The sequence below is a fragment of the Polyodon spathula genome, chromosome 55 (genome assembly GCF_017654505.1).
Source record: "Polyodon spathula isolate WHYD16114869_AA chromosome 55, ASM1765450v1, whole genome shotgun sequence".
In the NCBI taxonomy this organism is placed as follows: Eukaryota; Metazoa; Chordata; class Actinopteri; order Acipenseriformes; family Polyodontidae; genus Polyodon; species Polyodon spathula.
This window is the reverse complement of record NC_054588.1, coordinates 1,327,859-1,343,558: the sequence shown is the minus strand read 5'-3', so window position 1 is coordinate 1,343,558 and position 15,700 is coordinate 1,327,859. Positions and strand designations below refer to the sequence as shown.

Sequence of the window (15,700 nt, the reverse complement as noted above, 5' to 3'; positions counted from 1 at the left end):
CAAACAGTGTCTCTTTCATGGGCAGCAAAGCATAAGCACAAGACACGGAAAGAAGAGAAATGCAAGTGGCAAAAATATTTTTATAAATCTGTGTTCAAAGCCTCGAACCGCCGAAAACATTATCCCCGACCCTGAAGAAAGAACGTTTTCTTTAACAAAGCGTGTCAATAAACACCTCCGATCAACAGTAAAGCAAAGACAGCTCCCTGCCTTCGCTACATTGGCAATTGAAAAAGAAGCAAGCCATGCTAAACTGCATTTGACTGAAGGTTGCCAACCGTCTATACATTTAAGGCTAGTCAGTAAAACAAAACAAAAAAGAAGTCAAATTTTAACACAAAAATGTAAATGAATAAATATCTGTGATTTTGAAATAAATATAGTATATATATATATATATATATATTTGTTTATTTTTTATTGCTTTGCGGCTTTCCCGATCAGCTCGAACGCCACATGCCAACGCATAACGACAGTGAAAAGTACCAGAAGAAGAATGCCAATTAACTGTGCTGAAATGAGCATAGGCATTATGCAACTAAGCAAGCATCCAAAGCACAGCGAGCTCGGGGGACATCGTCCAGCTTGCAGTGCTTTTTTTGTTATTGGAAATTAGCTGGAGAGCATAGATGGAATTTATGCAGTAACAAGTGACTGACTTGACAGAGCGTGGCAGGTGATGAAAACTGGCACAAAATTGCACCCTCTTGCCTACACATAACAGAGACACGTTTTTCAACACTTGCCAAGTTTGCCATTAATATGTTGGGTTTTCCACACAGCACTGCAGAATCAGAATTAGTTTTTTCTTCTCAGCTGAGCCTTGTAAAAACAGACGGAACAAATCAATTGTCTCCAGACATTCGGAATGGAATTCTGACCGTCAAGACTGTTAAAAACAACGCCAGCTTCAGAACGACAACGCAAATGATCCAGTCTGCAAATGTGTCCCTGTACGACCAGAAGAAGTAAATAAGACCTCATTACAAGACGGTCAACCCTGATTTGACTACATGTCTAGGTATGTTTTTTTTTAAAAATATATATTATTGTAGACTATATACTTAGTGGACAAAAGTTTGAGCACTCAACATATGTTGCTCTTGTCCTTATTCAAACTGTCGAATTTGTATTTATTAAGTTGCGGAAGGTGGTGATCAAGCTCCGCTATGGGATTTGATGTCGCCTTCAGATTTTTCCCGAATTTATTTTGAAATGCATTTAGCACACCGCCTTTAACTGAACGGTTTCTGTGTCAGACTCGGCCAGACGTTCAGTTCAGAGCAGTGCGTGAAACTTTCGTCATAATTAATAACTAGAATCTTCGAATTTTGCCAATGCTTTTTAGACTTAAATCATGTTTGTTCTAGGCTGAATAAATTCGGTTATCTGTAATCCTCACGTGTCTCCACTATACTGGACTGCATGGCACCCGATTGCACCAGGACTTGCATCAGCTTGCACTGATCTGCTCCCCACATCACCATATTCAGCTACTGCTCTTAACTGTAATTATTTCCTGTATCTTGAACTTGATTTTAGGTATCATATCCACGTTTTGGTAACTGCTCTTATTTGAAATCATTTTGATCCGTACTATGTGCCCTTAATGGACTTTACTCTCAATTAGCTAAACCCTATCAATTAGCTTAATTAGGCCTTAATTGTTTTCAGCTCAATCAAGCAAATTATTCATTAAATTAAGGGTTTAGTTCAGTAATTGAGAGTGCAGTTGGAATGGAAACAAAAGACACAGGGGGTCCCCAGGGCCAGGCTTGAGAACCTCGGGTATAGATGAAGCTATAAGCTATCTATATCTATAAGCTAGGGAGTGGGAAAGGGTGGAGCCTTGAAGGGTTGAACGGCTCTCTTCTTGTTCCCCAGCTTTTCCTGTGTTCTTGTTGAGTTCCATCAGTCTAATCTGTCTTCAATGGCTTTATACATGTGCAGTTTTCAAAGGCACACAAGGTTATAGCAAATAGGCATCTCCATTTTGCAATGTGATGGTTATTACATTTTCAACCACAACCTCATCAGTCTGGTTTCAGTCAATAGCACGCGCATACACACGTTAGGAAAACGGGGCACTTCATTTTTGAGATCCATCTTACCTTAAAGAAAGCACTGCCTTGGCTCGCTAGCAAAGCATCAGACCTGGGCTTGTTCTTGATATAAAGAGAGTACAGGCCGAACTGCTGTTTCTGTGAGTTGGAAAATAAAAAAAATTGAAGGATCCAATTATGTGATGATCAAAGAAACGGCAAAGAAAATGAAAGGAAAACGCTTTTAAAAAGAATGCAAGAAAAAGTATTACAAATGCAAGGAACAAACTAAGAAAACTTTTTTAAATATCTGGTGGCAGCATGGAACAGCGTGCACGATTTATAACAGAATGCAGTTTGCATGAACAGAACCCTTGTTGCTTGTTAATGGACTTGTTTTGAAGAAAAGGGCAATTCAGGAATATACTAAACAAAGACAGAATTGGTCCAAATGTATTTTATATACACTCACATGTCTAAGGAAGCAGTCCCCCAGCATGTGCGGCTGGTTCACCGCGCCCTCTATGGCAGGGAGGAGGTAGTGCGTGTGGAAGTCGGTGAGTTTCTCCCAGTTTGCGAAGAGCACACCCCTTTTCCCCCTCAAGTCCTGGGGGAGTTCCCTCAGCTCTGCCTCGGGCAGGTACTGCTGCTCCACGTGACGCAGCGCACTCACGTACTCCAGCTCTGAGCTCGCCAGCGCAGACGCCAGCTGGAGCACTCTGCTAGAAGAGATGAGAATGTACGGCAGCAGAGTCAGAAACGAACACTCTGTAGAACTGCTGAGACAAGTCAAGAGGGCAAACATTTTGAATCTTCATTTGTGTTGCTGATCAACCACACGGACCCCCAAGTTTCATCAACTGGAACGCTGGTCCAGACAATTCGCTGAGGATGATTAATCTGACCAACATTGTTGCAATTGCATTTTCAATCAATAAAAGAAAAAGAAAACAACGACATTGGTTGATTAAAAAAATGATATAATTTGCAACTTGAATTAAGAACCCATCAATGAATGAAGTGATCTTATGTATCAGTTTTATGTGGCGCGACTGTCGCGGGGCTGCAGGTTTTAATGTCAACGTGCAGGTTTGACCCGTGGAATGTGAGAGCTGATGGAACACGAAGACACTTTGTGGCTTGGAACTTGGATTTAGGCCACTGCGCGGCACACCAAGGAAGACCTGGGGCTGGATACAGTCACCTCAAATTATTTCTCCCGGTCTCCTGGAACCAGGTTTCAAGACGCTGCTCCTGAAAAAGTGGCTCCATGTTCCCTTAGCTTTAGACAATCCACCAGTTAGCTTCACTGAGATTCAAACCACACTTGTATGACTCACCCACCACACAGTAGTGTAATGAAGTCAGCAGCTGTGATAACTGATTAATAGGTATCCCCTTGTATTAAAAAATTCAATGACAAACTTTTATAAGGTCATATGGATGATAAATGAAATTGAAGACATTGAGAATGACTTATACCTTCACTTATTTTTACAAGTTTATTTTACTATATCCAAGGAGGTTATGATGAGGTTGTAAAATGCACCACTGAGACCGCACTTAGAATACTGTGTCCAATTCTGGTCACAAAGAGACATTGTGACCCTGGAGAGAGTCCATCAAAGAGCTACGAAGACTGGCTGAAAGAACTGAATCTATGATTGACTGAAGTCTTTAAAATCTTAAAAAGAATTGACATGATTAACCCTAACCAATACTTTAAGCGCTGTACAGAAACCAGGACCAGTGGACTCCGTTGGAAAAGAGGTGGAGATAGATTTGAAACAATTTAAATTAAAAAATGTGAACAAAAACGCTGTTGCTATCTTAAGGGTTTTACCATGGACGCATTTGACGCCACTGAACTAAGAATTTCCTTAACAAAAAATCCATGATCGATTAAAAAAAATGCCCCACTCACAACAAGAAGGAGAATAATGTTCCTGCAATAATGACTAAGCTTAGCTCCCTTTGAAGGCTCACCTGGTTTGTTTTTTGCGATCCAGCAGTGGAGTACACCCCCAGGGGGTGCTGGGTGTAAGCGCCCCAGTTCTGCCCAGGAGGACATGCTGTTTGGGCGAGCAGGTCTGGTCCACAACCTCAGTGCTGCTGACCTCCAGACCCTTGATGTGAACTCCAGTCTGTCGTGGCTTTGACTCCACTACTGTCCTCCCTAGCCAAAGTAGAGGAGATTTTCCAGGGTCCTCCACCTTCCCAGTGTCCTTAGAGGCCCGTCTGGAGCCAAGGAGTGCCTGAAAATCAAAACTGGGGTTCCTTTTCCTGTTGGGTTTGGCTGGGACAACAGGAATTGGGTTATCGGGGCCTTTAGAAGACTCCTTCAGAAAGCCTTGGAGATACCACCTGGAGGAGGTTTTGGACAAAGGGTTCCCAAGCCAGGGGAAAGGAGATGGGGGCGCAGAGTCACTTCCACAAGGGTTATGCTGGCTGGAAAGCTCATCAGCCCGTAAAGTGGACGTGTGCTCAGGGAAGAAGGGCTGCTGGAGAGAGGCTAAGGAGCCCCACGACTGAAGGGCATTATGCTGGCTCTGCAGGTAGAGGTTACTCATGCTCCTGGAAGGAGTGCCGCCCAGTTTGGCCCGCTGTGCCCTCTGGGCGCTCTCTAGTCTTTGGTGCAGTATAGAGTGGGTCTCCATGTATTTGGTCCTGGCAAATGTCCAGTGATTCTGAAGAGCGTTTGAGGAAGCAGAGTCGAGCTCCCTGGCCACCGACTGCGCCTCGGAGAAACGGGAGTCTGGAATTTCCGGGAAATGCCGGCAGCATTGCTGGAGGCAGGACAGGGCCTCTCCGCAGCGAGTCGGGGAGGAGCAATCCTCAGGGGAGATCTGAGAGAGGTGGCGTAGAACCTCCAGGGACCAATCGTACGCCTGCAGAGGAAGGAAGTGACACGTCAGGATTCTCAGGTGCATCTCGCGTGAAGGGAGGACACTTCCTTGCAACCTCTCCCAAGCTAACAGAGATAAAGGAAGTATCTTCCACTTTCTTAAACCACCTGTATCTTATTAGTTTAATGTATCTATGTATTTCTCTTGTGCTCTTTTGAAGGCTATGCCTTGTTGACAGCACTAACCTCGCTGAAGAACTCATACAGACGGAGGGTCTTGTCGATGGTGCTCCGGCACTGCCCGACCTGAGCGGAGAAGTCCTGGAGCCTCTCCCGGGATTCCGGAACTTTCCCCTGAATCAACCGCAGCCTGGGAGAGGGGAAGGAATCCCAGCATTCAATCTGCTGCAGGACCTCATAGCCGTCCCTGCAGAACACCTGAGTCAAATGGAAGAGAAGAGAGGTATTAAAAGGTACAGCAACTACATTTTCAAGAGATTATATGTTATCCTTTTAGCACTAGAAATATATCCATCACTAATGAGTGACTCCTCTCAAAAATTATTCACTTCTACCATGAGGGCGATGGACACTTGAAAGACAACAGTGTAGCCTTCACTGTGTACAAATTATTTGGGAAGCATGACAGTGACACACAACATCCTCCACGGCCACCACAATCCCTGGATCTCAATCCCAGTGAACATGTTCTGAATGCTCAACCACTTGTGTAAATTATCAACAACGGAATGGATTCATAACATATAAGAGTTCAATTAATGAGTTTGAAATCAACCCAACTGACACTAATTAATGACCAACAAATACATAAATAATTTCAAGTTGTTGCCACAGCAATGCTATCCTTTTAAAATACAACAACCAGACACTGCTCTCCTATTGTTTTCTATGGAGGTTAGCCGCACCGTTTGGAAAGGTTGACCCTAATTAGCCTGTTCTTAACCCACTGCTTACTGATGAAACACCTCACACGGACGCTTGAGGAACTGCAATGATTATTTCCGGCAAACAAACACAGGTAAATAAATAAATAAATAACTTTAGAAAGTTGTGTAATACCGATAACAGCATTGCTGTGTAATAATGGAACTCCCTTTCCAGGCTTCCGCTTTATTGAGACAGGAGTGCCATTATCACCTTGTAACACGCCACAGCAATGCCATTATCACTTTCATATAAGCTGCATGCTTGTTGTGCAATACAAACATTAATCCCTTCCAGTTACTGGCGTCCTTAAATGAGATAATGCTGAACTACAGAAGGCAACACCACTGGGTAGTTCTTGTGTGTAAAACTATAATAGATCTGTTGCTAGGTTACCTATGCTTGATATTAGAGGTTAATATACCTAGGCACAGTTTCTGATCTAGTTGGCCAATCAGCATTTAGTCCCTATGGCATGGAATAGTGTGGATAAGAGTATACGGGATATGATAGAGCGTCAGATAAATAACCCAAATCTATCTGCTAGAACAATGATTCGTGTAAATGCTTCTCATCTCAGATTGAATGCATGATATTTGTCTTTTAGAGTGACGTTGTTTTTTGTGATGTGAAATGACTGCTGTCTAGGCCTCAGTGTCAATGGGTTACAATAAAATAAAATAAATAAACACATTTGACTGTACAGCACCCTCTCTCTTCTCCATAGCATACCACAGCAGTCTGACTGAAGTCAGTGAATTCCCTCTGTTTGCGTCTCAGTAGCTCCAGGGAGTCACCAAGGTCTCTGTACCCCCCCAGCCCTGGCTCCCCCACCTCTGTGACCCAGCACAGGACCTGCGGAGAGACGAACCACCTGCTAGAACCAGACAGCATTCAAAGAAAACCATTTTCCCTGCTAACTAACAGAAAAAAAACAATGCCTTATTGTTTGAGACTTGCCCAGTAAATGCATATTTAGTGCTGGTGGGTTAAAAGAAAAGTTTTTTTCTTTATCTAAGTTTGGCAGGGATGGGATTAGAACTCTTCCCTGTCACTCAATGTGAGTGTGTGCCCGGGGGGGTGTGTTGAGTGAATGATCAACGATCAATCAACCCCTCAAACCACATTCTATATAAAGCCAGCTTCTCCTCATTAGGGGGAGGGGAGTATGAAGAGAAGTCACGAGAAGTGAATGTTTGTCTGTGCTGTTTTGTTTGTTCAAGTAAAGTTTGGCAAAGGCTCTGCCCAGCCTGGACAGTTTTGTTAGGTTTTGTTAACTGTTTGTTTTGGCCACTGTGCCCCTTTCTTTGCAATAGAGCTAAAACCTAAGCAATTCTGTGTTTGAGTCTCTCTCTCTGCCAGTAACGCCTGGGCTGTGGCGCTGACCTGTTCACAAGCTGCATCCTAATTAAAAAACGTTATTAAACGAGTGAAAATAACAAAATCGCAGACGATAAACTAGGCGACTGCAAGAACGGAATGCAATCAGGAGCAGCGAGAAGCAATTAACATAATTCGTTACGTCTCTTTTAAATAAAAAAAAATAGGGCAAAGAACCAGGCTCAGTCAAGGTATGAAGGTAAAAGCAAGTGACATTATTTTGTAATCAACAATATATATTTAACATCATGTATTGAAAGAAACTACAAAATGATATCGCTAAAGTCTACCGGAAGCCATGATAGTAGTACAGTACTTCGTACTATAGTAGTACATGTTAGATTTCGAAATGATTTCCCTTTTTTTTTTTTTTTGTCAGTTTTTCGTTAAGCATATGGAACCCTATAGAAAAAACTATGTAATTTAATATGTTAATGTAACATTATTCAGTAGGCTTTGTTCTACTTTATGAAGTAAAATGAGTTCATTCTATAGGGTGATGCAAAACCTTTGGCCATAGCTGTTCCTCCTGTACTAAAAAAAATAACCAGATCAGTAATGAACAAACACAGACAGACAAACCTTTTCCAGTTTGTTCTCCAGTGTTCCCAGTCTGGCCAGCTCCTCGAGGTCGCGGAGTCGCTCGTTGGAGAGCCTGACCAATCGGTGAAGAGCATCGTCCACTCCGTTGTAGAGGTCGAAGGTCACGGCGAGGGAATCCCTGTCCAGCACAGAAAAAAAACAAGCTCAGTATTTCGCACCAGTTTGTGTTTCATTTCCATTGTAGGACTTTATTCCAACAGGTCCTATATGAATGATTCGGTACCAACAACATATCATTATGCAGCACAAAATATGAGGAACTTCATAAAAGCTGGTGACCAGATATTAAGCAAGGGCTATAAGAGTTCAAGTATTTATAAGAGGAAGTGCTGTGTGATGAATTCACTAAGAAATGTAAAAATAAAACACTGAACAATGGAATCACTGATGGGTCAATATTTGATCATTTCAATAATGATGACTGTCAAACAGCCCCTAAGGAAGGCAGATGTGCTTCTGTGTCAATATTAAAAGATAGCCCGCTAATTCACTCAGGTCGATGCTGGAAAACATTTCCTGTCCATCCAGGACTCTGGAACTTTCCCACAGGATCCCGCAGAGGTGATATCTACAGTGGCAAAACATACTTCCTTTTTCCCTTTTCTTTGTGTTTTTATTCCAAATAAATCACGATTCACGACAATTTCCAATGCTACCATAGGCAGATTTATATCACCCCCTTCCATTTATGTCATCTACGCTCAGCTCACTCATAACTTCAAAAAGAAATGCAAACTGTAAACATATGAAGTTATTGGGTTCCAGACTAAACCCAGGGCTTAAATTTTACAAAGACAGACTGAATGGACTCATTCTATTTACCCTACAGACAGTGGTGAAGGGATGGAATGGGCTGCCTTGTCATGCTGTTGAGCCTGAATCACTTGGATCCTTTAACTTGACAGCATTTTGAGATCAGCTACTAGGAACCGGACGAGCGTAGATGGGCTAAACAGCCTCTCACTTCTGTAATTTGCACAGTTGACTTGTAACGACTTCAGTTTTCAGTTCAGTACCCAGTATTTCCAAATCGATTCAAAACACTTTGATGGCTGTACGCCCCCCCCCCCCCCCCCCCCCCCGACTTCTTTGAAAACGCCCTTAGCTAAGTCTGCCAGTGGGCGGATTAACAAAACCAGACTGCTGTAAATATTCCAGGAATGCCAGAATGTGCACATCGACAGTTTCCCCCATTGAAATAGCCATCCCACTCTCTTGCTTTAGCTGGAGAAGACAACCATCTCACATGCAAACTGTGATCGCGAAGAGCTCTGCTCAACTGTACCAACTGAATTCTTAAAGAGACTTCAAAGAAAGGAATTCCAGTAACTCTTATCTGACCTGTATCACCATCCCATCATAACTCTCACATGTTCCCATATGAAAGAGGCACGCGGCATGTTGAACGTGCATTTGATTTGAACTGGCATTTTTTTTCATAGCGTTTGTCTTTTCCATGCTGCTGAAGGAACTGACACAGGTGAGTTTCTTCTGGGAGTTTGAGTTACCTAGCCATGTTATTAACACTGCATCACGGGGATATTTTAAGACCTGACAACATTTTGAGATCATTCAGATACTAGGAACCGGATGAGTATTGTTGGATCAGACGGCTTTCTCTTGTTTGTATATCTTCTTTTCAAAGCTGCCAGTCCATTCAATTTTATCTAATACCACATCTTTGCTTGCAGTTTGTTCTACAGAGATGAGCAGGCGTTTCGTTTTCCATGGTTACCTGTCGTCCTGGGAGAGGGCAGAATGCTCCGCCTCTCTGCAGAGGTGTGCCAGGATAGCCCCGCCCTCTCTCTGGAGCTGGGTTAACCTCTCATCTGCCAGCACTGTTTTCATGAGTAGTTGGTGATCATCTACGCAAGCCTGGACAGCCTTCAGGACAAGAAGTAAGAGTTACAGAGGACTTCTAACTAACAAACATACATTTGAACTGTTTTGTATAGCTAACTAGGTCTCAAACGTACAGCAGCCTTTTCAGACTGAAAGCATGCCAGTCAACTGGGGAAGCAGCTGATTGGTTGGTGAAGGGGTGGAGATAATTTCACCCCCCCCCAGCTGATCCAAGAAGTGCAAGAAAAGCTAACAGCAGGACTTGAGAAGAGAGATTTCTTTAATCTAGTGTATATTTTGAAAGCTACTATAATCTTTACGTGTGTTTTAAAAGGAGAACAGGCCATGTGATGTAAATGTTACAATTGGGAGAAGCAAGAACTTTCAAAATAAGTTGTTTGGTTTTAATTAAAAAATCTGAATCTATTACAACGGCACATTTGAGACATGTGTAGCTACTTGAAATGCAAAATATTAATGGAATAAATAAATAATTAAATAAAGAGATAAATATTGAAGCGTACCTGAGTGGAGTCTGGGAGCTGGTTTTTGTCCAGAGTTCCCAGTGCTTCTCCCAGTAGAGAAAGCGCGCCTCGACAGGACTGGGAGAAGGACTCCAAACGCTGAGACAGAAGGAGGAGTCAAAATTCATTCAACCGGACTTAATACCTCGGTCTATGGAAATATATATATTTTTTATAACAACAACAATATTCTCCCTTCCAATTCTGCTGTTTAGTTTAGTTTAATATCAGCTTGGGTCATCGTTAGACAAATAATCACAAGAAGTCTTTGTCAATGGCTTTACCGGAAGGCATTATCATGCAGTTTCTGTCTTATGCTGCTATAATTCGGAACATCTATTCAGTTTTCCATACCGTGGCCAATAATAGACTTTATTAATACACATTGTTTTTCTACAACTTTGCAAAACTAGCAAATCAAATGTGGCTGAAGGGATGAGCAGATGGTAGCAGTAAGAAAATCAGAAGTGCTCAACTTCTTTTCGGCTAAATCGCCTCTCTTTCCACCAGGACCTGGGCGAGTCCGGTTCCCATGGACGGGTGTGTTATTGTCTTGATAACAGCCATCGTCACCTGGGTGCAATCCACAGCAATGCTTAAGTGAACTGTGGGATCACACGCCTTGTTATATGAGCACCCTAACCTGCATCTCTAATTGAAGGTAGACATGTCCAAATAAAGTAGCCCAGCACTTTTTGACTCATTAGTTCTCCTGCATTGCTTCCCCAAATCAACTTGAGACAGAATTCCATTCTTAAACTGCTACAGAACACCCTGCAAAGCTTACAAGAAACGCACTACGTTTTCTTTGCTGCATCATAGTTTTAAACGCAAATCTGTAATCACACCTCATGAGTCGTGAATAAACTGGGCAATACATTTCAGAACATTTATGGAAGCCAGGGGAAAAAAAAAAAAAAATCTCGTCCAAGGATCGCAGTGTACCCAGATCAGGCCCCCTCCTGCAACAACACAGGCTTTCTGTTCCCAGGGAACGGAGTGCTCTTTTCAATCACAGCGGCAGCACTGTTGCAGGAGGGAGCATTGAACTGCCTACACCGGGATGTTTAGAAGCCTCTTTTTCCCGAACGTTCCCAGGTAAAAGTTGAAAACTATGGGAAAAAACAAGGTCAGGTCTATCTGGAATAATTACTGCGATACGAGATACAGCAAAGATAAAGGAAGTGTTCTGGAACACTAAGAATGGGACACTGTGGAATAGATGCCAGGGGTTCTGGAACACTTTAAGAATGGGATAATCGAATACACACTTTAATACACAATATCAGCAGGAGGATCAGTGTAGTGTGTAAGCATGCATTCTTACCAGCTGAAACGAGAGCCACTCTCTGTGACAGTGAGTGCAGGTCCCCCCTAGACTGTCAGGAAGCTGAGAGGGCTCAATGTGCAGCTGCAGAGACAACACTCCTTGCACCAGCTCCACCTAGGGTCCAGGAGGACAATATCATTAATAAGTACCAATATGCTCATGCTGAGGAGTTATGTAGGGCAATCAGAAATTAAGTGGAGGCTGACTTATGACAGAGGGTAGGAGACACTTCACACAGAGAGTGGTGAGGGGGTGGAATGGGTTACCTAGTCATGTTGCTGAAGGAGACTCTTCTTCACACAGAGAGTGGTGAGGGGATGGAATGGGTTACCTAGTCATGTTGCTGAAGGAGACTCTTCTTCACACAGAGAGTGGTGAGGGGATGGAATGGGTTACCTAGTCATGTTGCTGAAGGAGACTCTTCTTCACACAGAGAGTGGGGAGGGATGGGATAGGCTACTAAGGGTTATCTGGTCAAGCTGTTGACGCTGAATCATTGATATCCAACTTGAGGCCCAGCTTGACAATGTTTTGAGATCAATCAGCTGCTGGGAACCGAACATTAATTGACTGAACGACCTCTTCTTGTTCGTAAATCTACTGTTCTTCTGTTCATACAATTTGTGTAAAAGGAAAAAAGACAGTAAATCTAACGGACTTTGACGGAAGGCAGAAAGAAGGCTGCTGAAGAATCTTTGTGCACAGCACTTTTGTGCTTGAATTTAGAGGAATGGCATGCAAGGATCTCCCCCCCCCCCTCCCACAGCTCTGCATAGGAGACAGAGAGCACATGACCTGAACACCCTCTGCCTGCCATTCACTTCTGGGCTTCTCTCAGGCAGTTGAATTTGAAATCTGAAAGGGAGTCAGCTAGTGCCACAGAATACCTGTAGAGCTGAAGGGGTATCCACACAAGCAGCTGAGTCTTCCTCCACTAATACCAGGACCTTGCCAATGGCATTGGGAACCTTCTCCTACGGCAGAGAATAAAGACAATTAGTAGAAACCTCATAATTGTTGACCTTTCCAGCTTAGGCATGATGTACGGACAGGGCACTTTCATATAGTCCAATAACATTTAGTAAATAACGGTTCTACCCATTACATAATCAGCAGAGCATCTTCCTCACAATGCACAAGAGCCACCTGGAGTTTAAGAACGATGGTCTATCCTATCAGAGATAGGAGACGATTATCTATTCAGAGATACCCGGATATTTAGTAAGGGGTCAGAGTTAGGAAACATGGGCAATACAATCCTCACCCCTAGTCTTGTTCCCATCATCTGTGCCGGTATTGAAGGCAAATACCTTCAATACATCAATGTCGCCAGGGATTTAACCCACTGCAGGAGATTATAGGAGGTGAGAAATGGATTTTGCCCTGGTTAGCAGTCCTTTAATAGTATGAAAGAGTGAAAGGGCTGAATGTACCTGGAAGGCGAGGAGTGGAGTGAAGGCGTCCAGGGAGAGGCGAGCATGGAGAGAGTCCAGCAACACGGTCAGACCATCACTGCTGGGAACACATGGCATGGCAAAGGGAGCTACTTAGGGTGCAGTGAGATCAGTACAGCCAAGCCAGAAAACACAGGGCTCTGTTTCTAAACTGGGTACTCAACCTTTATGCTTTTTCAATCGATAAATTGATGGATTCAGCACTTATCAAGTCTTATTTATCCTGTATGACACGAAGCATAAACTTTAGGCTTTACATTAAGTGTCTCTGATTACACGGTGTTTACATAATATTTACTTAGGGTTAGGGTTGGGGTTAGGGTGTCAAATATTCCTGCCAGACCAGGCCCACAGGCCTCATTGCAAGGAGCGAGTGTTGCCATGGATACCTGGTGAGAGAGTAGAAACAGGACAAGGTGCGAACAATCTCCTCCACTGGATACTGCCAGCAGGGGCTGTGGGTCTCCATGACAACCAGGGCTCGCCCGGCCTTGTCTCGGGTACCTGATGGAAAGAGAAGAGATTTAGCCCAAAAGACTGGCCAGCACTGTTTGACCACAGCTGGTGTACTTACTGCTAGAAGTCCCATCAGCTCACTCCCCCCAAAAAACTTTCATTTGCTGGTTTTATAATGCTACAGTTGTAGAAAACGATGAGTATTAATCAGATGTATTTTTGGCCAATGGTCTGGAAAACTCTGAATAGAGAGCAGCCTGGCTTCAGTATCGTGTAGGTGTTAACTTTACGAATTACAGCAGCATAAAAAAAGAAACTGCATGATAATTCCTTCATTGATTAAGACTTCTCGTTATAATTTAGTGCTCCCACTTTTTTTTTACCCCCATTTTTTCTCCCCAATTTAAAATGCCAAATTATTTTCTTATTTCCTTCAGTGCAGCAACTCCCCACACAGCTGCTCAGGACAACTGAAGGTTCGGCGGGCCTCCTCAGATCCCACGACCGAGCCAGCTTCCTTTTACACCCAGGAACTCCAGAGTGGATGTCAGCAAGCTAGCACCCTCTGGAGGACAAAGGCCAGCCCTGCAGGTGTCCGCTCTGAGCGGTAGGGTCAACTGTAGCGCGATGAGGAGAAACAGTCAATGCTGATTTTTCCCTGAGCCAGTGCAATACTCATTCTGGAACTGACTGTGCCAAGATTGGCCTTGAGTTTCTTTGTACTTCCATTTAACTTAGAATTGAGCATTTAAAGATACATTTAAAGATACATTTAAAGATACATTTAAGGATACATTCGTTAGACATTCTTTTAGCGCAAACAATAGAATTGATTCCATTACCAGGCAGAGTCAACACCCCTGATTGAAGGAGCTCTGGGTTCAGGTCTTTCAGAAGAGGAGGAGCTTGGAGGGAGTCATCTCCTGATTGGTCTGCTGGAGCTTGCTCCTCCTCCTCTTCCTCTGGGGTGCGGCTAATTTGGTGGTCAGCTGAGCTTTGTTCTGATTGGTTGTCGGTGCTGCGAGGCATTTCCTCTATCTCTGTTTGCGTAATGTCATGGGATTTTAAATCGTTCCCTGGAAAAAAAAGAAAATTAAAAACAAATGTAAACATTCTTGTTATTAGGGACATAAAAAAAGAGTCCTATTTAAAGGTCTGGATTAAAGGGATAATGGTTTTGTTGTGGAGCATTATGAGTTAATTATAGGAAGCTTTTTTATTGATATAAATGCATGGAATAGCCGGCCAGGTGAAGTAGCAGCATCTAAAACACCGGGAACATTTTAAAAAAGACGAGATTGGCTTGATAGGCTGAATGGTCTTTTCTTGTTCCCAGACGTTTCTTGGGTGATTATACATTTCAAATTGCCTCTTATATCCCCCTGCTTTGACAAGCACATTTCAAGGTAAGGAGAAAACCTGTAAAGAAAGTGAGATGCCAACAGGTTTGACAAACATCCCAGGAAAAACTGAGACTGTCCCAATTTTCAGCTTTCATTTTGTGTCCTGGTCGAAACAGTAAAATTGTTCCAGATTTGCTATAATATTCACATTTTGTTAAAAAGCACTAAACTGTAACAGTTTGCTCAGAATTTCTTCAGAAATAAAATAAGCAACCTTACGGATTTTTTGTTTAATGCATGTCTATTTAACTTCCTGGACCATGGCTAGTTCTTCTGTATAACACCACAAAGAACTGCAATACAGCTAACCTATAAACTTATAAATACACACAGTAAAAAGCCACTCTAAGCCCCTCTCCCTCACCAGTGCAGTCACATTCCAGAATGCCCAGCAGCTGCTGTGTGTCTTGAAGAGTGGGCAGCTGTGTAGGCTCACCTCTGACCCCGAGTGGCTGTATATCCTCAGCTTGGCTGTCCTGAGTGGCGGCTGGGTCGGGGGTCAGGGCAGAGGACTCTGTCGCACGGGGTGTTTGTGTGGCCTTGATGTCTGAGCGTTCTCCTGGGGCCTCATTGCCGGACGGTTTGGAGCGCTCCTTCACTGCACCCTTTCCCCTTTTCCCAGTCTGTTCAGAGGATCTGGATTTAGCCTTCCCTGATTTTCCTTTTCTCTTCCTCCTGCGTTGAAAAAGCGTAGTTCCTCAATACAGTGTTAACAAGCACGTCACTAACAGACAACCCACGCCCCACCACACACTGGAAATGCAAAACTAGAGCAATCAATTCAAACTACTCCCTGTTGTAACACACTCCTTCAATCAGGCTCCTCATGTACTAATCAGTTATGTGTTCTGTAATTACTTCAAACAAGTTCTCAAT

The 15,700-nt window shown here is 43.2% G+C and overlaps 1 protein-coding gene across 6 annotated transcripts in view; it reads right to left on the bottom strand.

Annotated features, from left to right (window-relative positions):
* Window positions 1-15,700, bottom strand: part of LOC121307353 (pleckstrin homology domain-containing family G member 4B-like) — a 40,060-nt gene that overhangs the window by 10,567 nt on the left and 13,793 nt on the right. For 3 of the 6 annotated variants that reach the window (XM_041239541.1, XM_041239545.1, XM_041239544.1), the window contains exons 6-19: window positions 15,189-15,499; window positions 14,264-14,497; window positions 13,355-13,469; window positions 12,945-13,026; window positions 12,399-12,485; window positions 11,509-11,625; window positions 10,182-10,280; window positions 9,551-9,699; window positions 7,795-7,933; window positions 6,565-6,687; window positions 5,134-5,325; window positions 4,029-4,930; window positions 2,515-2,764; window positions 2,112-2,201 (exon numbers count right to left, since the gene is read on the bottom strand). In XM_041239541.1, the coding sequence (XP_041095475.1) occupies window positions 2,112-2,201; window positions 2,515-2,764; window positions 4,029-4,930; window positions 5,134-5,325; window positions 6,565-6,687; window positions 7,795-7,933; window positions 9,551-9,699; window positions 10,182-10,280; window positions 11,509-11,625; window positions 12,399-12,485; window positions 12,945-13,026; window positions 13,355-13,469; window positions 14,264-14,497; window positions 15,189-15,499 (2,890 nt within the window). The remainder of the gene's footprint in view (window positions 1-2,111; window positions 2,202-2,514; window positions 2,765-4,028; window positions 4,931-5,133; window positions 5,326-6,564; window positions 6,688-7,794; window positions 7,934-9,550; window positions 9,700-10,181; window positions 10,281-11,508; window positions 11,626-12,398; window positions 12,486-12,944; window positions 13,027-13,354; window positions 13,470-14,263; window positions 14,498-15,188; window positions 15,500-15,700) is intronic. The other 3 variants (XM_041239542.1, XM_041239543.1, XM_041239546.1) reach the window with 3 other exon arrangements.